The following is a 21388-nucleotide window of genomic DNA, read 5'->3' on the forward strand; positions in this document are numbered from 1 at the left end:
GGGGAGCCGAGATCCGGCGAGGCGGGGTGCTCCCCGGGTTTTTCAATGTGTTGCAAATCTAAGAGCTTCTTTCTTGCCTTTTTTTTTTTTTTTTGTAACACCCCCCCTTTATCCCCCCACCCCCTCGCTTTGGCTTCAGGGTTGCAAAAGCAAAGAGCAATAAAAAAAAAAAAAAAACAAAACCCGCGCACACACTCAGACACACACCAGTGGCGACAGGGGAGAGTTGGAAAGACGCAGGAGAGAAGCAGGAGGCAGGAGGCAGCGGGGAGGGAGCAATGGGAGCGGGAAGCAGGCAGGTTCCCTCGCAAATCCCCCTCCGGCCCCACGTCGCTTCGCCGGCCCCGGCAGGGGAGCAAGGAGCCGGGCTAGCAGATGGAGGAGTGGAGCTCGCTCTAGGCAGCGGGCTTGGCCGGAGAATGGAGGAGCCGCCAAGCGACCGGCTGATTGGAAGAGAAACGCAGAGCGATGGAGGCGGGGGTAGGAGGACGATTTCTCTGCGGGGACTGGCGGCGGCGTATACGCCCGGGTCGGGCGCTGCAGAGCTTGGCTAGCTTTCAACCCGCGCTCGCCGGCTCCAGCCCCGCGCGCCCCCACCCCCAGCCCTCCCGGCGGCTCCGCAGGTGAGTGCGAGCTGGGGGCAAAAAACCCCAAAAGTCTCAACACGCCCGCCCTGCCCCCCACACCCCCCCCCAAAAAAAAGAAAGAAAAGCATTTTTTTCTTTTTCTTTTTTTATTTTCGTGCAGCCCCCATCGCTGGTGGGAGGGAAGGGGGTGAGGCTGAGTGGCCGGGAGGAGGCGGAGGGGCCAGGCGAAGCCGGGGTGGCCCGGGAGGCGGCGGCGCCGAGGCGGCTCTGACGGGCGAGCGCTCGGAGCGGCGCTGCGCTGCGCCGAGGCGGGCGGGCGGGCGGGCGGAGCGGGGCGGGCGGAGCGCGGCGCGTGGGGCTCGCCATTAGCCGTCGCTCCGCTTCGCCATCTCGGGCTTTGTCTGGCGACTCGCGGCCCCGGCGTCGGCTGCGGCGGAGCTACGGCTCCGCTCTTCGGCCCGCCGCACCCCTAGGTGCTCCTGGCCTGCGCTCCCATTCACACGCTCGGTAAGTGAGCCCGGGTTCCGCGGATTTCGGGGGAGAGGGGTTGCGCGAGTGGCGGCGCCGCCGATCTCCATGCGCCGGGGCAGGCCTGGGGAGCCATGCCGGGCTGGATTGAACCGGCTCCCAGCGCGGCTCCTCTGCCGAAGCCCATCGCCCCCTTGCTGTTTCCGGGGTGTAAGAAGCAAAGGGGATTGATTTTTTTTTTCCCCTAAATTTGCAGGGAGGGCATTTTGTACGGGTAAAAAACAATTTTTTTTTTTTTTTTTAAGTTTCGTGTGTGTGCTGTTCGGTAGCAGGGGACCGCGAGGTAGGCGCCGAAGCTTGGCGCCGCGATGGGCGTGCGTGCGCCCCAAGCCGGTGGCCACGCTCCGGGGAAGAGGGTGGGCGCGGAGCGCCCGCTCCAGGAGGCGGGAGAGGGGAGCGAGTGAGGACTGCCGTGGAAGTCCGAATCTGAGCTGGGAGGACTTGGGGGAGAGCTCCGAAGCATTGCTGCGGCACCCCTCAGCCTCCCCGGCCGCCGGGGGGCCCTCCGGGCACCCTCTCTGCGGCCGCGCGTCGCGCCCTCCCTCCAGCGCGGGCCGAGCTTGCTAGTTCCCTCGCGGGTCTGGCGAGGTCGCTCTCGGCGCCCGCCCGCCCGCCCGCCTGGGCTCCGAGCCCCGCCGCCATCCGGGCGGCTGCGTGTCTCCCTGCCCCGGCCCCCCCCCCTTCCCCGGCGGCGGCGGCGGCGGCGGCGGCAGCAGCAGCAGCAGCAGCCGCCGCCGCCGCCACCAACACCACCACTACCACCACCACCCCCCTCCCCTCCTTCCTTCCCTCCGCCTCGGCCGCCCGGGTCCCCCCAGCTCCCGCCCCTCCTCCCAGCTGCCCCCCGCGGAGCCCGCCCGGGCAGGCTGTGGGAGGGAGCGGAGCCGGCGAGGCGGGCGGGCTGGCGCTCGCTCCCCGGGGGTCGGTGTGCGCTCTACGGGGAAGGACGCGCTCGCTGCCCCGCTTCTCCCGCCCCCCCTCCCGCTCCTCCTCCTCCCTTCTCCCTCCTCCTCCCCGCTCCGGCGGCGGAGGCTGCGGCGGCGGCGGGGGGTGTGCGAGCTGAGGCCGGGGCCGGCGGGCGGGCGGCGGGCGGCGGGCGGGCTGCCTGCAGGCGGAGGGCGCTGTGCTTTGTGCTTTTCGCCGCGAGGAGCAGCAGGCAGCAGCAGCCACAGCCGCCGCCGCCACAGCAGCAGCCGCCGCCCCAGCGCCGCCGCCGCCGCCGCGCCCGGAGGAGGAGCCGCTGCCGCCGCGGGAGGGAGCTGCGGCTGTGCCCGGCCGAGCGGGGGAGGGCGCCGCCGCTCAGAGCCGGGGAGGGAGCCGCCGGAGCGGGAAGCCCGGAGGCCGCGCTGCGCCGGGTAACCGAGGCGGCTGAGGACGCGCGCCGGGGTCGGGGCCGGGGCCGGGCGGCGGGGAGCGAACCGCGGGTGCTGTAGACACCGGGGGGCACCCGGGGCGCCCTCCAGGCAGGGGGCTGGACGAAAGAGTATCAGGGCACTGGAGAGGACGCCGAGAACCGGGGGAGGGGAGGGCAGGAAGCGAGGCCCGAGCCGAGCCCTGGCCGCGGGCAGAGGAGCCCGCGCTTCTCCGAGCCGGCAGGCGCAGTTCTCGCCGGCCGCCGGAGGGGGCGGCGGGGCCGGTGAGCGCTGCGCCCCCGCCTCCCGGCCGCCGTCCTCCCGCCCTCTCCTTGGCTCCGCTCCCCGGAGGCCGGGGCGGGGGCGCCGGCGGGGCTGGGCCGCAAGCTCGGGGGAGGAGGCGGCGGTTCCCGCCGTGGTCGCGCCTCTGCGCCGGGCTCCTCCGTGCGCGTCGGGGTGGCTGGGCGGTGGCGGCGCCTCTGGCCGGGGTGGGTGGCTCGGGGGCGGGGGGCAGGCTGGGCCGCTTCTCTCCGGCTGCTCGCCTGCCTGGGCGGGCGGGGACGGCGTCGGGAGCCCGGCAAGGGGGGGCGACGGGAATCCGGATCCGGTCCCCGGGGGCGGTGCGGCCGCTGCGCTCCGGGCCCGGCGGCGGCTGCGCTGCGTCCGGGTCCCCGCCGGGTTGCGGAGGCGGGGGGAACCGGCCGGGGGGAGGCGGGAGGAGGAGACTGCGGCGCGTGCCCGCTTCCTCGGCCGCGCGCGCCCTTTACCCGCCCTTCCTCCTCCCCCGCCCTCCAGCCTGGGGCCTCCCCGGGGCGGGCGCATAGAGGAGGAGGAGATTTTTTTTTTTTTTTTTTTTTGGCCGGGGTGGGGGAAGGAGGGCGGAGGGCGGGCGCTAGCTGCACGCGGGAGCTGGGAGCAGTCTCTCGCGTGGGCAGGGGAGGGCGCACGCGGTGGAGCCAGACTGCAGGGGCGCGCGGGGTGGGGGGCGCACTCCCACACCCACCGACCCATTAGGTCTGCTAGGGTCTTGGCAGGGTCTCCGCGAGAGTGTGGACTTGTGCCCCCCTCCCCTTTGGGGGAGGGAGGAATAGAAAGTCTCTCACCTCGCATCCCCGCCTGAGTGGGGACTGGTGTCTCTCCTAAAGGGTGAGGTGGTTTTGACCGCGGGTTGCCCGGCCAGCACGACCCAACGAGGTGGCTGGAGGAGGTGGCTTGACGGCTAAAGAATGAACGGAGAAGCTGACTGCCCCACAGACCTGGAAATGGCCGCCCCCAAAGGCCAAGGTAGGAGCTCTTTAACTTACGTCCTCTTCTCCCACATGGTTGTCTGCAGGGCCCACTCCCCTTGGAAAGGGGTTAGACAGTCTGCATTCTCTGAATTGAGATGAGGGAGGTATATTCAGTTTCAGGAGTCAAGTTTGGCCAAACCCCAATTATTTGGCATCGAGGCTATAAACTGTATTTTTCACACTCCGTTCTTCTGCTTAGAGAGGGAGAAGAAGGCCTGTGCAGGCCAAAGTGTGCCCTTTTCTCACCCTGTGTCCTGGAATGGGAGGAAGGATGAGGAATGTGGGGGAAGGGGGAGAAAGGCTTTCCAGGTGTTTTATTGTTATTCAGAGGACAAGGTTTTTGGTGAGGCAGGTGGAGGGAGAGGATATTTTGGTGGTCTGAGGCTCCCAGCCATAGGATGTCCATAACTAGACCCTACCCCTCCAGTGGGGACTCCCTGTGCATGGGGGCAGGGGGTAGGATGAAGCTGATCAACTGGCCCTGACTGTGGGACACTGAGAGGAGAGAGGATTATTGTCCCATGTGACCCACCCTGTGGAAACCCTGACCCAGGTTACCAGATGCGAATGCAAATGAAGAGCCCTTTTGACTCCTAGCCCTTGGCTATCTATTCTCCCAGCTTACCTTCCAGAGAGGCCTACTAGAGGTGTGTTTTCAATGGCTGGAAATAGCTGGTTCAGGACCCCCCCACCCCCGCCTTTTTTTTTTCTTTCTTTCTTTCTTTCTTTTTTTTTTTTTTTTTTGCCTCCATGGGGAGTTGGACCCAGAAGACAGCCCAGAATTCTGGGCGTTCTCTTCTCCCTGGAACCAGGGCCCTGAGAGCCTTGCCCACCTGCCAGCCCTGTATGGTTTTTCCATTTCCATTCCATTTTCCTTACTTGCCCCAAATTATTCATGTCTCTAATGTTAGCATCCAGCTGTGCTGGAGAGGAATGTCTGCATGGGTTCTCTTCAGTGCCCACACTCCATCCTCAGTCCTTGCACATCTGTGGGATCCCCCTAGAACTTAAACTTGGCATCACATTTAGATGTGTTGTGCCTCCCTGCTTCTCTCCCTTCTCCCAGTAAGTTAGCTGTTTGCCCACCAAGTCCCAAATCGCTGTAACTTCACTCTTTTCTCTCTTCTACAATAAACGGTAGCATGTGGCAACCTGGCGTGTGATCATAGTTTTGAAGGAAGCCAGACTTGACTTTAGGTCTGGCTTTCTAGGTATGATACTGTCTGGACTGGACTTCCTGTTTTAATCCCTATGGTCACAGTTTTCCTTTATGAGTAGGTCATGTCTTGTCTTTACCTTCAGATCAGAGGTAAACCAGGATTTGGGATGCTCTGGGAAAGAAGGGTTGAGCACTTAAGACCTGGGGAACAGTTGAGGGGAAAGCATGAGCTGGGCGTGATTGCCTTTCTCACCCCTCCCCAGACCGCTGGTCTCAGGAAGACATGCTGACTTTGCTGGAATGCATGAAGAACAACCTTCCATCCAATGATAGCTCCAAGTTCAAAACCACCGAGTCACATATGGACTGGGAAAAAGTAGCCTTTAAAGACTTTTCTGGAGACATGTGCAAGCTCAAATGGGTGGAGATTTCTAATGAGGTAACTGACACCCCCCCCCACCACTTTCCTGACAACATCTGTGTGAACCCCTGCCTCAACCTTCCTGGTGGGGGAGAGGAAACAGAAGTTTATAAACAGGAAGGAAAGAGACCAGGCGAGGTGCTCATGTGGTTGCCCTTGTGCATTTGGGAGGTGGCACGGTTGACAGCACTGGCCTAGAGTTCTCAGTTCTGCCACTTTCTAGCTGTGTGGCCTTGAATACTTACCGTCTTGGAGCTTCTGTCGCCTGAGCTGTTCTGGGGAATGAATGAGGTGCTGGCATGGACAACACATCGAGGTCAGGTGGTCACCTTGTTGCTGTCCTTTGGTGTGTACGGACTGCCTGGTCTTCTGCTGGAGGCATGGACCAGCGTCTGGGTGTCAGGGGCTGAGCTGTGGCTTTTGCCCTCTGCCCCTCCCCCTTCGATAAATTCAGTCTAGTGGAAATTAGAGGAGACCCACTGGCAAAGGGGGGGTACACTCTAGGGTGGTGTTTCCCTTTCTGAACTTCCCCTTGCACTCACCGCCCTTCTTCCTCCAGGTGAGGAAGTTCCGAACGTTGACAGAATTGATCCTTGATGCTCAGGAACACGTAAAAAATCCTTACAAAGGCAAAAAACTCAAGGTGAGTTTCCAGGAGGCAGAGCGTGACCTGCAGGAGAGGAATGGGCCAGAGAAGGGATCCTGTCTGACCTTCACCGTGTCCTTGACCCTCCTTCCAGAAACACCCGGACTTCCCAAAGAAGCCCCTGACCCCTTATTTCCGCTTCTTCATGGAGAAGCGGGCCAAGTATGCGAAGCTCCACCCCGAGATGAGCAACCTGGACCTGACCAAGATTCTGTCCAAGAAATACAAGGAGCTGCCAGAGAAGAAGAAGGTGGGGGGAGGGGGGCGAGGCAGGGAGGAGGGAAGAGGCAGGGAACAGCTGGTGCATTGTGGGTCAGCCATGACGGGGAGGCTTAGACAGAGGGCCTCAATTTTGGGTGGGGTGGGTCACAGAGCAGAGCGTAGGGCCTCGGGCAGCCACACTCGACCTCCTCTGCACAGTCAGGCACAGGCACTGGCACTGTGGAAGGCATAGTAACTGGGACTGTAGCAGGCACTCAGACCACCCTTCCCCGCCCTAGACTGTCCACAGTGTTCTCATACAGCACAGCTTCTGGGCTCACATTCTCACGGTCCGGCCGGCCCAGCAGTTCACCCTCTGACGACACCACCCCCACCCTCGCCACCCAACCTTGGTCTCATCTGATGCATGCAGTCAGTATCCCCATTCGGGGACCTCTGGAGAGGGGTTCTGCCAATTGTGTGGGCACGGAGCTGAGGCTCTGGAGGGACTCGTGTCCCCGGTCCCGCAGCCAGTGACAGCAGAGCAGGAATCAGGCGCACTTCTCACTGTCCCACACACATGTGAAGTGGGCTTCCTTCCTCTATGCGCGTGTTTGCCCAAGGATGCACTAGCATCCCTCGTGGCCTCCCACTGTCCCAGGCTGTTGGAGATTGTTGACCTTAAGCAGAGGTTGCCCCGGTTTCCCTGGCAGGGTTGGACCCCGTCCCACACTTTGGAAGTCAAGTGGACCCTCCCCGCGGCTGGCAGCCAGGCCATGGAGGGGCCTGCTGCTGAGCCCTGAGCGAGATGAGGCCGGGGTGGGGTGGGGGGGATGAACAGCAAGGGTGCTGGGCCGCAAGGCAAGCCAGGGAGCGGTGTCGGGGAGGGGCAGGGGGAGGGAGAGGCAGGCACATCTTTGGGAAGAAGAGATCAGGATACATATAGCCAGCGTGTAGCCTCCCACCTTCCTTGTTTGGGCCCTGTGCCTGTACGCTCACCTCCCCCCTTAATTCTGTACCCAAAAAGCCAGCTTGGCGGGGTGCAACCAGCTGTCTACTGCTGCTGCCCAGGCCCAGCGGAGTTAGGAAGTGGCAGAGTTCTCCTTGGCCCCTCTGATGGGGAGGTCGTGGAGCAGACTGTGTACATGACACCCAGACACTCAGGGTGTGGGAGGCAGAGGCCCAGGGTCGCAGGACCGGGGAGGGCTAAGACTCTGGGGGACCCAAGGCTTGGGCCTGATGATCTGACTACCCCTGAGTTGTTCTGTGCGTGACCTAAGGTAAGTTCCTTTTCTCTGGACCTGGTCTTTGTCTCAGGTGCGGAGGGTAAGCCCAGCCCTGTGTGTGAATGACTTCTTGTTCCAAGAGCCACTGTTCTGTGTGAGGAGGGCTGAGACTGGGGCAGAGTGGGCTGGGCTCTGCTCCCTGTGTTCAGCAGGAGCCACAGAGGAAAGTGAGGCTATCCCTGTGCCTGGTGCCTCTTCTGGGAGAGGCGGGGGTTGGGGCTCAGTTGCTGTGAGCCCCTGGACTCTTCCAAGGCTGATTCTTGTGATTCAGGGAAAAAGGGAGAAAGGAGACCTGGACATTGGTAGCCAGGACAGGAAGTAGGTAAGGAAAGGAAAGAAGAGTGAGGAATGGAGAGGCAGGAACAAGACAGGGAGGTAGTTGCTTGATGGCGGGAAAGGAGGCCAGCCTTATGGAAAGCGGTGGAGGAGAAGGCAGAGGAGAGCCAGAGGGGAAGGGGGAGGGCTGGGGGAGTCTTCCAGCCAGGAGCCAGGGAGAAGGTGATGGGAGGGGGTTCAGAATGGGGAAGGCATGTGAAGGTTAGTAGCTGGGGCACCTGAGGTACTACAAGATACCACTCAGTGGATCTGGAAGGAAATCCAAATGCAAGGGACCGATTTGTTAGAATATCATTAATGTTGTAAGGGTTCGCTCTGGGTGCCTTCAATACCCGTCTCCCCTCAGGCCTTGGAAGCAGGACTCGGCCTGCCCCTGGCCTCGTGGGCCGCCTTGGAGGCAGCAGACCAGTACCGGCTGCCACAGACACGGGAGGAGGGAAGAGTAGGGGCAAGGCCCACACCTCCTCCTGACTCATTGTGGGGAGTTTGCGGTGTTGGGGGAGGGGGAGGTAGGGTCAGGGGGAGTCCCAGCCCTGTCCCTGCTCAGCGTGACTGGGCGAGGCCTGGTCCTGCTTCTGGGACTCTCCCTCTCTTAGCAGGAGAGACCAGGACATAGGATGTGTCCTGGGAGACCCCTGTAGCTCCCACTGTCTAGTTCTAAGCTGACAGTCTGGGCTACGGTTGAGTCTCCCCAACCCACTGGAAGGCAGGCCACCATCCCCTGCCAGCTCACGCCACCCTGTGTCTGTCTACGTCACCACTGGGAGGCAAAATAGCTAGCAAGGAGCGCTCAGTGGCTTTTATAGCTCAGGCTTTGGGTCGTGGATGACCCTGTCCCCTCCTCCCCCAGATGAAGTATATTCAGGACTTCCAGAGAGAGAAACAGGAGTTCGAGCGAAACCTGGCCCGGTTCAGGTAAGGCAGTGGAGCCCAGAGGAGGGCCACAGGGCACTGGGTGTGGCAGGATAGGGTAACCCCGACCAGAGCCTTGAGCTTGCTCTCTGAGGCGTGGAAGATGGACGGGTCACATGTTGACCCTAGCGGGGTCATATTCAAGGGCAGGGATAAGCAGGTAGCCACTGTCCTACTAGGCCCCAATGGATAGGCCGTGGAGCCTTGGTGGGTGGGGCAGCTAGCCGGGGTCTCCCTGGCAGGGTCTCCCGCACCCACTGACTGTTGCTCCCCACGCCCTGGCTAGGGAGGATCACCCTGACCTAATCCAGAATGCCAAGAAGTCGGACATCCCTGAGAAGCCCAAAACCCCCCAGCAGCTGTGGTACACCCACGAGAAGAAGGTGTATCTCAAAGTGCGGCCAGATGTGAGTGTCCGGCCCGGGGGCAGGGATGGAGGGCTCACGGTGGTGGCAAGGGGGGAGCCGCGCCAGGTCGGCCGGGCATGGTGCAGGGGAGCAGGAGAGGAGGCCCCTCCCCAGGGGTGGGCTGCATGGACAGGGCCTGGGCCAGCTGGCGTGCGAGTGTGTGTGTGCGTGCGTGCGTGAGCCTGTCCCCTTGCACCTAGGCGGGACCCCCGCCTCTCCACTTTCCCCTCCTGGCCTGTGGGGGTCACTCATGTGACCTCCTGTGGCCTGAGGGGGCGGGGGCCTCTGTGCCCCCCTCCCCCCTCCCCTTCCCCTTCCCCTGGCTGCCTGTGTGTGTCTGACGGCTTTTGGTTTGCAGGCCACTACGAAGGAGGTGAAGGACTCCCTGGGGAAGCAGTGGTCTCAGCTCTCGGACAAAAAGAGGCTGAAATGGATTCATAAGGCCCTGGAGCAGCGGAAGGAGTACGAGGTTAGGCTTCCGCTGCGCTCCTCCCCGTCCGGCTCTTCAAGAGCCTCTGCCCTCTGACTCTGCGGCCTCCGCACTCTGCAGGAGGCAGTCGTTCCCTGTCCCTCCGTTGAGGGAGGGGCCTTCTGGGCCCCTTGCCTCTGCCCCTACCTTCCCTGCCCCCCTCCCCACCATGAGATCTCAGGCTAGGGCAGGGCAGGGCGCCATGTCTCGTGTGACGGAGCAGACACACGGCCACCCCCCAGCTTTTGCTCCCTGCCTCCCCTCCCCAGCGGCTCTCCCCGCCCCAACCCCCCCTGCTAACCCCACCCCCCCGTTGCCCTCCATCCCCCCACCTCACTCTGCAGGAGATTATGCGTGACTATATCCAGAAGCACCCTGAGCTGAACATCAGTGAGGAGGGCATCACCAAGTCCACCCTCACCAAGGCCGAACGCCAGCTCAAGGACAAGTTTGATGGGCGACCCACCAAGCCACCTCCGTAAGCGCCACCCCCTCGGGTGGGGGTGGGGGGGTGATGAGTGGGCCAGTGGGCATCGAGGGAGTCCAGACAGCAGAAGACCTCAGCCAGGCTCCGGAGTTGAGGAAGCCCTGGTCCCTCAGGGAGGAGGCTCAGGGGGGATTTCGTCTCCTTTCCCACCGGTTCTGACAGGAACAGCTACTCCCTGTACTGCGCCGAGCTGATGGCCAACATGAAGGACGTGCCCAGCACAGAACGCATGGTGCTCTGCAGCCAGCAGTGGAAGCTGCTGTCCCAGAAGGAGAAGGACGCCTACCACAAGAAGTGTGACCAGGTGAGCCGTGTGGAGGGTCACTCCTGGAGATGCTTAGGCCTGGCCTTGGGACTTTGAAGCCTGAAATCTGGCCCCGGCGAGGGGTCCATCAGTGATCGGGCAGGTGGATCTTGGGCCCCCGCTCCAGACTCGGTGCTGGGCGAGGTTTGGCTCTGGACCATCCAGGCCCTGGATGTTTTGTAGAGGGTTATGGTGCCTTGAGAATCAGCGGGTTCGTTCTCAGACTGACCCCGACTCCCCTTGTGTTCCCAGAAAAAGAAAGATTACGAGGTGGAACTGCTCCGTTTCCTAGAGGTGAGTGTTCCTGTAGGCGGGGCATCGGTCAGACAGAGGCCTTGGGGTTAAGGCCCTTTGGACCACCCCCCCCATCCCCCCCCCCCCCCGGGAGCCAGCTGGCAGCCAGGTGCACAGCCCCATGCCACACCTTGTCTCTGGACCAGAGCCTGCCTGAGGAGGAACAGCAGCGGGTCTTGGGGGAGGAGAAGATGCTGAGCATCAACAAGAAGCAGGCCACCAGCCCAGCCTCCAAGAAGCCCTCGCAGGAAGGGGGCAAGGTACGCAGGGGGCATGACTGACTGGGGGGTAGGCGGGGGAAAGTGGGGCTACCCGCCATCACCCCCACGGCCCCCGACCTCCTTTGTCCACCTCCAGGGCGGCTCGGAGAAGCCTAAGCGGCCGGTGTCAGCCATGTTCATCTTCTCTGAAGAGAAACGGCGGCAGCTTCAAGAGGAGCGGCCTGAGCTCTCGGAGAGCGAGCTGACCCGCCTTCTGGCCCGCATGTGGAACGACTTGTCAGAGAAGAAGAAGGTCGGGGTCCTGCTTGCTTTTGTCCCCCAGGGTCTGGCTGCTCTGCCTCAGCCTTGGCCTGTGTGGGCCCCAGTTGTACCTGGGCTAGGACGCCAGGGCTGGGAGCTCAGCAGGCCGGAAGGCCGGAAGCTCTCTGAGGAGGGCCTGTGCTCCTCCGGGGAACAGAGCTGGTTGGCCGGCCAGGCTGGAGACCTCTGCACCAGCCCACGCCTCCAAGGAGCTGCGGCCCGGCCCTGGCCCAGGGGCAAGAGCCTTCCAGAGCTGGACGGGGAACGCGCGCCCCCTGGGGGCGGTGGGAAGGCTGACGTCCCTGCTCTCCCTCCGCAGGCCAAGTACAAGGCCCGGGAGGCGGCGCTGAAAGCCCAGTCTGAGAGGAAGCCGGGTGGGGACCGTGAGGAACGGGGCAAACTGCCAGAGTCGCCCAAGAGAGCCGAGGAGATCTGGCAACAGAGCGTCATCGGGGACTACCTGGCCCGCTTCAAGGTGGCAGGGAGCCTGAAAGGGGTGGTTCCGCTGTCTGCCTACCGCTGCTGCCCCCAGCCCCAGGTGAGCCCTCCCATAGCTGACACCCCTGTTTGTCTCCAGAATGACCGGGTGAAGGCCTTGAAAGCCATGGAGATGACCTGGAACAACATGGAGAAGAAGGAGAAACTGATGTGGATTAAGAAGGCAGCCGAAGACCAAAAGCGATACGAGGTGGGAAGAAGGGCTCAGCTGGTCAGCGCAGGGCAGGGGAAAGGGCGGGCATGGTAGGCTCAGTGGACCCTGGGCCACTGCTTTGGGGGTCAGAGTACCCTTGCCTCAGCGGGTGGGCCGTGGAGCCAGGAGCCCCAGCCTTGGTTGTGTGATCCTAAGCAAACCTCCCACCTTCCTTCTCTGAACCTCAGTCACGCATCAGTAGAGGGGGCGGTGATACCAGTCACACGAGCGTGGTTGTGACAAACACTTTCGAGCAGCGGCGCCTGACCCAGGTGTGAGCTGTGAGGACATCGCTCCCTAGCCGTGCCTCTGTTTCCCAGGCACTGATGGCATGGGGCGGGAGGTAGAAATACTTCGGGTGTGGGGTGCGGTGCGCGTGACCCTTCCCGGTGTTCCCGCAGAGAGAGCTGAGTGAGATGCGGGCACCCCCCGCCGCTGCAAACTCCTCCAAGAAGATGAAGTTCCAAGGAGAACCGAAGAAGCCTCCCATGTGAGTCAGAGGGCCGCAACCCACGCTGGCCGAGGGGAGGGTCACGGCTCGCAGGTGGCTGTCTTGGTGTCCTAACCCTCCCTGCACCGCGGTACCTCCTAGGAACGGTTACCAGAAGTTCTCCCAGGAGCTGCTGTCCAACGGGGAGCTGAACCACCTGCCACTGAAAGAACGTATGGTGGAGATCGGCAGCCGCTGGCAGCGCATCTCCCAGAGCCAGAAGGAGCACTACAAGAAGTTGGCAGAGGAGCAGCAGAAGCAGTACAAAGTACACCTGGACCTCTGGGTCAAGGTGAGAGGGCTGGGGACCCTTGGAAGAAGGCCGCGGTGTCTGGCTGGTCTGCATTCATGATTTCGTTCAGCATCCCAGCAGTCCTGTAGGGCAGCGACTACTATCGGGGGAAGAAACCAAGGTTCAGAGAGGTTAAGTAATTTATCCAAGGTCACACTGCTACTAAGTAGAATAATCCAAATCATACTGCCTTTTCCTCCCTCCAGCTGGAGCCAGAGGACCTCTCCCAGGCTCTAGTTTGGCCCCAAGGCTCTGCGCTGCTCCCCTTCTGCACCTTGATTGAGCAGTCAGATCTGTAACATGGGGAGAGTCACCTGTGTCTGCCCCCAACTATCCAGCCGGGGACCCTGGGAGAGCGTGGGGTTTAAGTGCCCAGAGATTTGGGGAGCCCTGGAGCCCCTTCTCTGGGGCTCCAGGCTATGGAGCCCTCTCGGGAGCAGGAGTGATGATGCGAGGTTATGGTGGTCGTTGTGGGGGGCTGCTCTGAGCTGAGGAAGGACTAACTCTGGAAGCTCCACTTGGGTAAAACAACAGGAGGGACATGAAAACCGATAGTCCTGGGACGGGGTGGCTTTGAGAAGGACTCGGGGCATCTCCAGCAGTAGCACTGAAGCTGTGTGCTTGGATCTGGGTGGGGGGTCTGTGTGTATGGGGAGAGCAGCAGGGGTAGAGCAGGGTAATGGTACATGAGGGCTTAGCCCCCTGCCTGGCACTCAGCCACATACTCGGTCAGTGCAGGTGGCGTTCCAACCTTGACCTTCTTCTCTGTCTCCCGCAGAGTCTGTCTCCCCAGGACCGTGCGGCCTATAAAGAGTACATCTCCAATGTGAGTCTGGGAGCAGGGCCGTGCCGGGGACAGGGAGGGTTTGGAGCAGGCCCTTGTCTGGCACTCACGGCTGTTCCTTTGTCTGCATCGCTGTCCTTGCCTGCAGAAACGTAAGAGCATGACCAAGCTGCGAGGCCCGAACCCCAAGTCCAGCCGGACTGCCTTGCAGTCCAAGTCGGTAAGGAGCTCCTCCCGGGCGGGGCTGGGGGTGTCCCTGGTACCCAGAGGGGGGTGCGACAGGGACGACCCCTGACGTGCCTCCGCCCCTCCCAGGAGTCCGAGGAGGATGATGAAGAGGATGAGGAGGACGAGGACGAGGATGAAGAGGAGGAGGACGACGAGAACGGGGACTCCTCAGAGGACGGGGGGGACTCCTCTGAGTCGAGCAGTGAGGATGAGAGCGAGGACGGAGATGAGGTCAGGCGGCGGGGCGCGGTGGGGGAGGGGGGCTTGCCAGGCTTGGCCCGTGGTCACCGCATTCCTTGCCCCCCAGAATGAGGAGGAGGACGAGGACGAGGACGACGACGAGGATGACGATGAGGACGAGGACAATGAGTCTGAGGGCAGCAGCTCCAGCTCTTCCTCCTCGGGGGACTCCTCGGACTCTGACTCCAACTGAGGCCCGGTCCCACCCAGGGCTCCCCTCCCCAACTGACCACCTTTGTTTCTCCCCCATGTTCTGTCCCCTGCCCCGTGGCCTCCCCCACTTTCTTTTTCTTTTTCTTTTTCTTTTTCTTTCTTTCCTTTTTTTTTTTTTTTTTTTTTTTTAAATTTGGTGGGGGAGGGGCTGGAGGAGCCCAGGCCAGGACTCTGCAGCCTCAGAGACATCGGCCCTGGTGGGGGGGCCCTCCAGGGAGCGCAACCATCAGACTGAGCCACCACTGGACCGGCCCGGCCCACGCCTCTTCTGCACTTGCGGTTCCGTCATGGACAATGGACCTGGGAGTGGGGTGGGGGGTCCCAAAGAGTCCGGTGAGGCCCTCCATACCTGCAGCCCAACCCATGGGAGGGTAGAAGCTCGGGGAAGACCCCTCCCTTCCCAGAGGGGCTTGCCGACTGGACCCCTGCGTTGGAACTGGAGGCAGGAAACGCGGGGAGAGGAGGGCAGGAGCCTCAGAAAATAGGCACCGCCCCCTAGCCCTCTCCCCTGCCCTCTGCAGGAAGGAGCTGCCCATACCCACTCATGGGGGGAGGGGGCAGAAGTGTTTTTTATATATGTGTATATATTTTTTTTTTTAAGCTCTGAGCTGTCAACGAGACGTTTCCTACCGATCTCGGCTGCAGTCTCTGTTGTCATTTCTGGGAGAGGGAGGGCTTAGGGGGTAGGTTTGGGACTTTTTTTAAAACGGTCTTGACACGAATGGAAAAGCGTGTGCGCGTGTGTGTCGCCTGTACATAGCATGGGTGCACCTGTGGATGTGTGCAAAGGCGTGTGTGTGCGCGTGCGTGTGTATGCATGTGTGTAAGAGAAGGGGGAGTCCACCTCAGTCTGTGAATCTGGTGAGTGGGTTGGTGAAGGCCAGGAAGACACTGATCCTGGTGGGAACAGGCTAGGGCAGCCCCTCTCTCCACATTCTCTGCTTTGCCTAATCTCTGATTCGATGGGGCGTGGGGGGGCGGGTACCGAAGCCACTCTCCTGCTTCCTATAGCTGCTTCCCTCTGCCAGGGCCGCGTGACTGAGCCGCCACTGGGCTCGGGCGGGGCATTGGGAGGGGGACAGACTAGGTGATCCTCAGAGCCTTTTATTTAGTGGGAAAAGGCCTTACCAGTTCATTTGAGAGGTTGCCTGGCCCCCTTAGGCTCAGAAACTGGGCTTCAAGAAGTATATTGAAAGCTCTTAACATATACCCCTCCTGCCTTTCCCTATATCCTCCAGCTCCCCACCGCCCCTCATTCCCTTTGATTTCTCAGGTCTGCTCCCCTCTCTGCCCCTCCAAACCCCCAGCTGGAGAAGGGGTCTGCAAAGGCTGCTTTTGCAGTAGTCCCTCTAACCCTTCCTGGCCATCTCAAAATTTCTGGTACCCTGATTCCTTAGACCCTTAATAAGCCAAGCCACCTTATCTCTGTGGATTGAGATTTTTAATTTTTGATTAAGTTTTGGCTTTTTTTTTTTTCCTTACAATCATGTCAATGACCTATTTAGTTGGGGCTTTGTGCTTTTCCACCTTCCCCTCTGAATGAAAACCAAGGTGTAGGGGAAGAGTGGGCATTCCACCGGGGAGGTGGGATGAGAAAGATGAGTCCCACTCCCAAAGGAAAGCCGTCTGCTTTGCCTTGGACGTGGTGCTGGGGGTGGGGGCATTGGGGGAAAATACTCCCCACTCCTGCTCCCCTTCCTTTGTCCCTCATACAGGGGTTCCTAGGTTCTATTTCTTCCCAAGAGCCCCTGCAAAGAACCCCATTTTCCTGTTTGAATGCCCCTACACTGTTGTGTTTTAGTGGAATGTGTTTTCATTTAAAAACAACTTTGAATGGGGCCCTTCCCCCTCCCCCCCCCGGTTTTAAAAATTGAAAATTCTTACAGTACGAACAGGGCTGTGGGGATGGGGATGTTGGTGCTGTAAGAGGTCACTCTGAGTGCATTTTGGCACTGGGATGAGATGGTTGGAGTGGGAGGACCCCGCCCCACTCTCTCCCCTTTTTTTCTAATATTTAAGGAGTGTTTTTGTAGGTTTCAACAACAACCACAACTTGAATTTGTATCATGGGAGGTGGGAGGGAGTGTCTTAGAGGTGTCTGCCTAAGCTTAAGGCCAACTGTAGAAGTTTTGTTTCCCCTCTTTTTGTACAATAAAGTGAAAAACAAAGGTTTGACTGCCGTCTGGTCACTGGAATCAATGAAGGGCGGGGTGCAGGAGGGATGCACCAGGTTCAACAGGGAAAGACTTTATTTGACAGACACAGGGAGAGAGGGAACAGAGGGAGAAGGAGAAGCAGGCTTCCAGCTGAGCAGGGAGCCCCATGTGGGATGTGGGGCTCCTGGATCCCAGAATCCTGGGCTCATGGCCTGAGCCGAAGGCAGATGCTTAACCCACAGAGCCACCCAGGCACCTGTGGGGAAAGACTTGATACCAGCTTGTCTGCTCCTTCTCTCTAGAACCTTCTCTTCCTAAAGATTCCACAGGCAGCCCACCTGCACATCACTCTGTGCTCTTGCCGCTGTTCCGGTTCCGTTCGTTCACCTTCAGTTGTCAGACCACCAAAGACAGAATTTGGGAACTGATAACTTATTTTCTTCCTGAGTGCACTGCTTTGGGAAATCGGGGGCAATGAACTATTAGGGTCAGGGGCTCGCCCTGGTCGTATAAGGACTTATCACTGGGCCCTCCCATCTTGAGCCCTCAGCCTCTCCCCAGGTTAGAGGTGACTTTCCCAACTCCACCCAGGGCTCTTATGGGAAGTGGGCTGGGCCAAGATGACTCGCCCTCCAAGGTAAAGGAAGATAGCCTTCCCTGCACAAGTTTTGGCCTGGTTCCTGGAACCACCGGGGCCGGAGACCTAGGCCCCATCCAAGAGCTCTCCCTTGGCCCCACACCCTGGTGTTCTTGGCCAAATTGCTAGAAAGCTCACTGCCCTTCATGGTCTCCCATTTCCTCACCTCCTACTCACCACTCTCCTGGGGTGACTCTAAATTCACCAGCACATGCATCATTCCATCCAGTGAACACCTGTCCATCTCTTGACATCTTTGGTCTATTCCGCTGGCATTGGCTCCTCCTCATTCTATCCAAGGTGTTCGTCGCCGTAGGAACCTCCAGTTATCACCCATAGGTAACCAATCCAAAAGGGGTTCTCTACAGAGGCTGCTCTTCTAAACCGCAAACCTGTGTAAATTTCTGTGTATCCCTCTGGGATATGTTGCAGGTACCTCATCCCTCAAGGCCCAAAGCGATCATCAGCCTCTGGCTATTCAAACTTGAAACTAAGGTATCAGCCTTGACCTCTCTCCCTCTTTTTTTTTTTTTTTTTTAAAGATTTTATTTATTTATTTGACAGAGAGAAATCACAAGTAGATGGAGAGGCAGGCAGAGAGAGAGAGAGGGAAGCAGGCTCCCTGCTGAGCAGGGAGCCCGATGTGGGACTCGATCTCAGGACTCTGAGATCATGACCTGAGCCGAAGGCAGCGGCTTAACCCACTGAGCCACCCAGGCGCCCTACCTCTCTCCCTCTTAAACCTCCACATGTATTTGCTCACCTAGACGTGTCCATTCCACTTCCTGTATCTCCCCCCAAATCTGTGTACCCTTCCCCGTTGCTGGCATCTGCATCCCATTCAAGGCCACCATCATTGCTCAACTTTTGCAAAGACTTCCAAAAACTGGTCTTCCTGCTTGCACTCTTGCCCCCTACAGTCCATTCTGCACACAGCAACACAGCAACCAAAGTTATCTTTTAAAAAGAAATCTGGGGGCACCCACCTGGCTCAGTTGGAAGAGTGTGTGACTCTGGATCTCGGGGTCATGAGTTTGAGCCCCAAATTGAGTGTACAGCTTAGTGAATGAATTAAAATTTTTAAAAAAATAATCAAAATGAAAAGAAATCTGATTACTTATGTACTAATAACTTTCATGACTCTATGAGGCCTGGCCCCTGCTTTCCTTCTCCCACCTTCTCTCATCTTGCTCTTTCTAATCACTCACAGCGATCCAGCCGAGGGATCTCTTTTGGTCTTCAAACATGCCTACCACAGGGCCTTTGTACTTGTTCTTCCTGCTCCAAATGCTAATCCTTCAAGCCTACACACAGCTGGTTTTCTCATCCTTCAGGTTTCAGCTCAAATGTCACCTCACAGACAGGCCTTCCCTAACAACTCTTTCTAATGAGGCCTCCTCCTACATCTTTGTTTCTGTATTTTTTTTACTTGTTTGCTGTCTACCTCCTCAAGTAGAAGACACCTTATCTGTCTACTACAGTAATCCCAGCACCTAAATTGCCTGGTATACATTTGACACTCAAGAAACGTTTGTTGAATGAGTGAGTAAGTATGGCTTACAAGGTCCTGGGGCATCCGTTGCCCCTGCTGGCCTCTGCATGAACCCAGCTCTACTAACTCTCCATGTCTCAAAACACACCGCAGTCTCTTCCAGGGCCTCCTTCTGCCTATACACATAACCATTCCCTCTGCCTTGAATGTTCCTTTTCACCTCATTGCCTAGTTAATTCAGGGCTCCCTTGAAAAGATCACTTCTGGGGCACCTGGGTGGCTCAGTGGGTTAAGCCGCTGCCTTCGGCTCAGGTCATGATCTCAGGGTCCTGGGATCGAGTCCCGCATCGGGCTCTCTGCTCAGCAGGGAGCCTGCTTCCTTCTCTCTCTCTCTCTGCCTGCCTCTCAGTGCACTTGTAATTTCTCTCTGTCAAATAAATAAATAAAATCTTTAAAAAAAAAAAAAAAAGATCACTTCTTCTGGGGTGGGTTGGGGGCTGGTCTTCTCTGACCTCTTGACAAAAAGATCATGCTATTTGTTTCTTCAGCAGTCTGGATACCTTCACAGTTGGTCTTGTTTCATCCACATCAGGCTTTGCTGGGGTGTAAACTCCAGTAGGACAAGGACTGGGTGTCTCTCTGGCTCGTTGCTGAAACCCCAGGGCCTCACCCAGAGCCCAGACCAGCACAGTCCTTAGTGTTTATTGACTGACTGATGCTAACTGTGGACACTGGGCAGGTTCCCAAAGAGGCCATCACCGCAGAAGCAGCCCAGGCCGAAGGCCGGATGAATAGAACAATCCACTTGTAAAGGAGTTTGGTGTGAGGATGGCCATGGGTAGGAAGAATTTAGGTAAACAGAGAGGAGACAGGAAGACTTCCTGCACATGTGTCAATCCCTCAGGGCAGATATACTGGGTGTATTTAAAGACTGAGAAACAGAGCAGCATCATCAGAGTTGAGAATTCCTGATTCACATACTGGAGTTTCCTGAAGGCCTGGCCTCTCACTTCAGTGACCTTCAGAGTCTCCACTAGCTGGTCCCACAGTACCTACAACATACACCAAACTGAACTTGTCCTTCTTATATCCTCATATCTCCTCCTCCGAGGTCCCCATCTTGGTTAAAGGTATTTTCAGGATTTCTTTGTCCTTTACCCCACAAGCCTTGATTGGTAACAAAAATCTACAGACTCAGGGCGCCTGGGTGGCTCAGTTGGTTAAGTGCCTACCTTCGGCTCAGGTCATGATGCCAGGGTCCTGGGATCGAGCCCCACATCGGGCTCCCTGCTCAGCAGGAACTTGCTTCTTCCTCTCCTTCTGTCACTCCCCCTGCTTGTACTCTCCCCACCCCCAACCCGGACCTCAAATGAATGAATGAAATCTACAGACTCAGCATGCTAGAATGATCTACTTAAAATTCAAGTCTGATCAAATGGTTCCTCTTGAGGACTCCTCATGGCCTTTAGGTCTAAAGCCCTTATTACTCAGCACATCTTTAGTCCTGCATGGTCTGACCTGCTGACCTGCTGCTTCCCCACCCACTCCTATGTTCCAGCCAGAGCCCCAAACTGAAGCATACTCCTGAAGCTTGCTGTCTGGGATTGTAGCACCTTCCCGGTCTGCCTTGAACTGGTTCATCTCCCACTACAAGAAGCTGTTACTGACCAACTCTCTTACATCATTTTATCTGTTGTCCTGGCCACCCCATCCCCTGTGCATCTCTCTTGTGGTTTTTGTTTCTGTTTTTTAAAGATTTTGCTTATTTGAGAGTGTGAGCAAGCAGGAGGGGGGGAAGGGCAGAGGGAGAAGCAGACTTCCCACTGAGCAGGGAGGCGGACAGGTCTCAATCCCAGGACCCCAGGATCATGACCTAAGCCTAAGTCAGACACTTAACTGACTGAGCCACTCAGGTGCCCTCTCTCTCATTTTTATCACAGTGTTTGGCAATTATTTTCCTACAGTTCTGTCTACCTCACAAATTTGTGAACTTCTTGAGGAAGCACAACTGTCTTATTTCATCTTTCCATCCCAGCACAGGACACTGTTAAGAATTCTTAGAGCACTTACGAATAACAGCTAAAATTTATAAACCACTTACACTGAGCTAAGAGTTTCACATGCACTGACTTGTCAGTCCTCACAACAACCTAATGAGATAGGTACTATCATTATACCCGGTGACAACAGAGTAAACTGAGGCAACAGAGAGCTCACTTGCCCAAGTTTATTTGCCAGGTCTGCATATTTAAATTCAAATTTGATTCCTGGTCTTAACCACTTAGGACCATTGCCACAATATATGTTTGCTTAAGACCAAAAGCCAAGAATGATCCCCAAGTGTAATATTTAAGACTTCCCTCCTTTAACCCCCTCTTCTAGGGCAAGAGGGCTGTCAGACCCCCGTTCCAACACTCCAGACCCAGAGAATAACCGAAATAGAAGCGCCAGTCTGGGCATCGGTTGCGGCTAGGAAAGGCCTTTTCCTCCAGAAGGTAAAGGGGGACCGTGAGAGCGCGCGGATATGGGCACACCCAGGGGGGTGGCGCAGGGTCGGGGGAAGGGTCTGGCCAGTGCCAGGCAGACTGTCCGAGAGGTGGGGGGTCCAGCGTGGGTTCCGGAAGCAGGAAAGCCGAGCAGGTGTGGGATCTAAATTAGTCTGAGCGCCGGGAGGGCGCTCGGCTCAGAAGGGCACAGCTCGGCCTCCGCCTTCAGCAGAGGACCCTCATCTCGGGCGTTCGTTGGCTCGCAGGCCTGGAGTGGGCTGAGACCCGCCCAGAAACAGGGGAACGGAGGCTCGGACGAGCCCCTTTGGCTCCATAGGTTTTCTGCCCTGAGGTGCTAACAGATCCCCACTTCAACTCCGGCCTCTTCAGAGAAGTGGCTGCACGCTACGGGGTAAATGCCGGAGTGGGGGCGCCGGGGGCGGGGGCGGAGTTGGGGGGGTGGGGGGAGAAGAGCCGGGA

The 21388-nt window shown here is 58.6% G+C and overlaps 1 protein-coding gene across 5 annotated transcripts; it reads left to right on the forward strand.

Moving 5' to 3' along the window:
* The first annotated feature begins 487 nt into the window (after positions 1-487).
* On the forward strand, positions 488-14770 carry UBTF (upstream binding transcription factor). Of its 5 annotated transcripts, none has more exons than XM_059150122.1 (21): positions 488-623; positions 3613-3751; positions 5179-5354; positions 5896-5979; positions 6077-6232; positions 8656-8720; positions 9004-9124; positions 9483-9593; positions 9938-10071; positions 10243-10384; positions 10637-10678; positions 10825-10938; positions 11036-11191; positions 11519-11674; positions 11777-11887; positions 12292-12380; positions 12483-12672; positions 13451-13498; positions 13605-13676; positions 13772-13915; positions 13992-14770. In XM_059150122.1, exons 2-21 carry the CDS (start codon positions 3694-3696, stop codon positions 14115-14117), a joined length of 2295 nt encoding a protein of 764 aa, XP_059006105.1. In that variant the 5' UTR covers positions 488-623; positions 3613-3693; the 3' UTR covers positions 14118-14770. The 5 variants fall into 5 exon arrangements, with proteins under 5 accessions (XP_059006105.1, XP_059006103.1, XP_059006102.1 ...); XM_059150120.1 differs by lacking the exon at positions 488-623 and adding an exon at positions 892-1094; XM_059150119.1 differs by lacking the exon at positions 488-623 and adding an exon at positions 2365-2470.
* Positions 14771-21388: the final 6618 nt, after the last annotated feature.

This window comes from Mustela lutreola, chromosome 15 (genome assembly GCF_030435805.1).
Source record: "Mustela lutreola isolate mMusLut2 chromosome 15, mMusLut2.pri, whole genome shotgun sequence".
Lineage (NCBI taxonomy): Eukaryota > Metazoa > Chordata > Mammalia > Carnivora > Mustelidae > Mustela > Mustela lutreola.

What these genes read in the sequence shown, in the direction of transcription:
- UBTF (XM_059150122.1), top strand. Translation starts at nt 3,694, where the DNA reads ATGAACGGAGAAGCTGACTGCCCCACAGACCTGGAAATGGCCGCCCCC. An exon ending in AAGACCAAAAGCGATACGAG is followed by an intron (nt 11,888 to 12,291) that starts GTGGGAAGAAGG and finishes GTGTTCCCGCAG; the next exon opens with AGAGAGCTGAGTGAGATGCG. An exon ending in ACCTGGACCTCTGGGTCAAG is followed by an intron (nt 12,673 to 13,450) that starts GTGAGAGGGCTG and finishes TGTCTCCCGCAG; the next exon opens with AGTCTGTCTCCCCAGGACCG.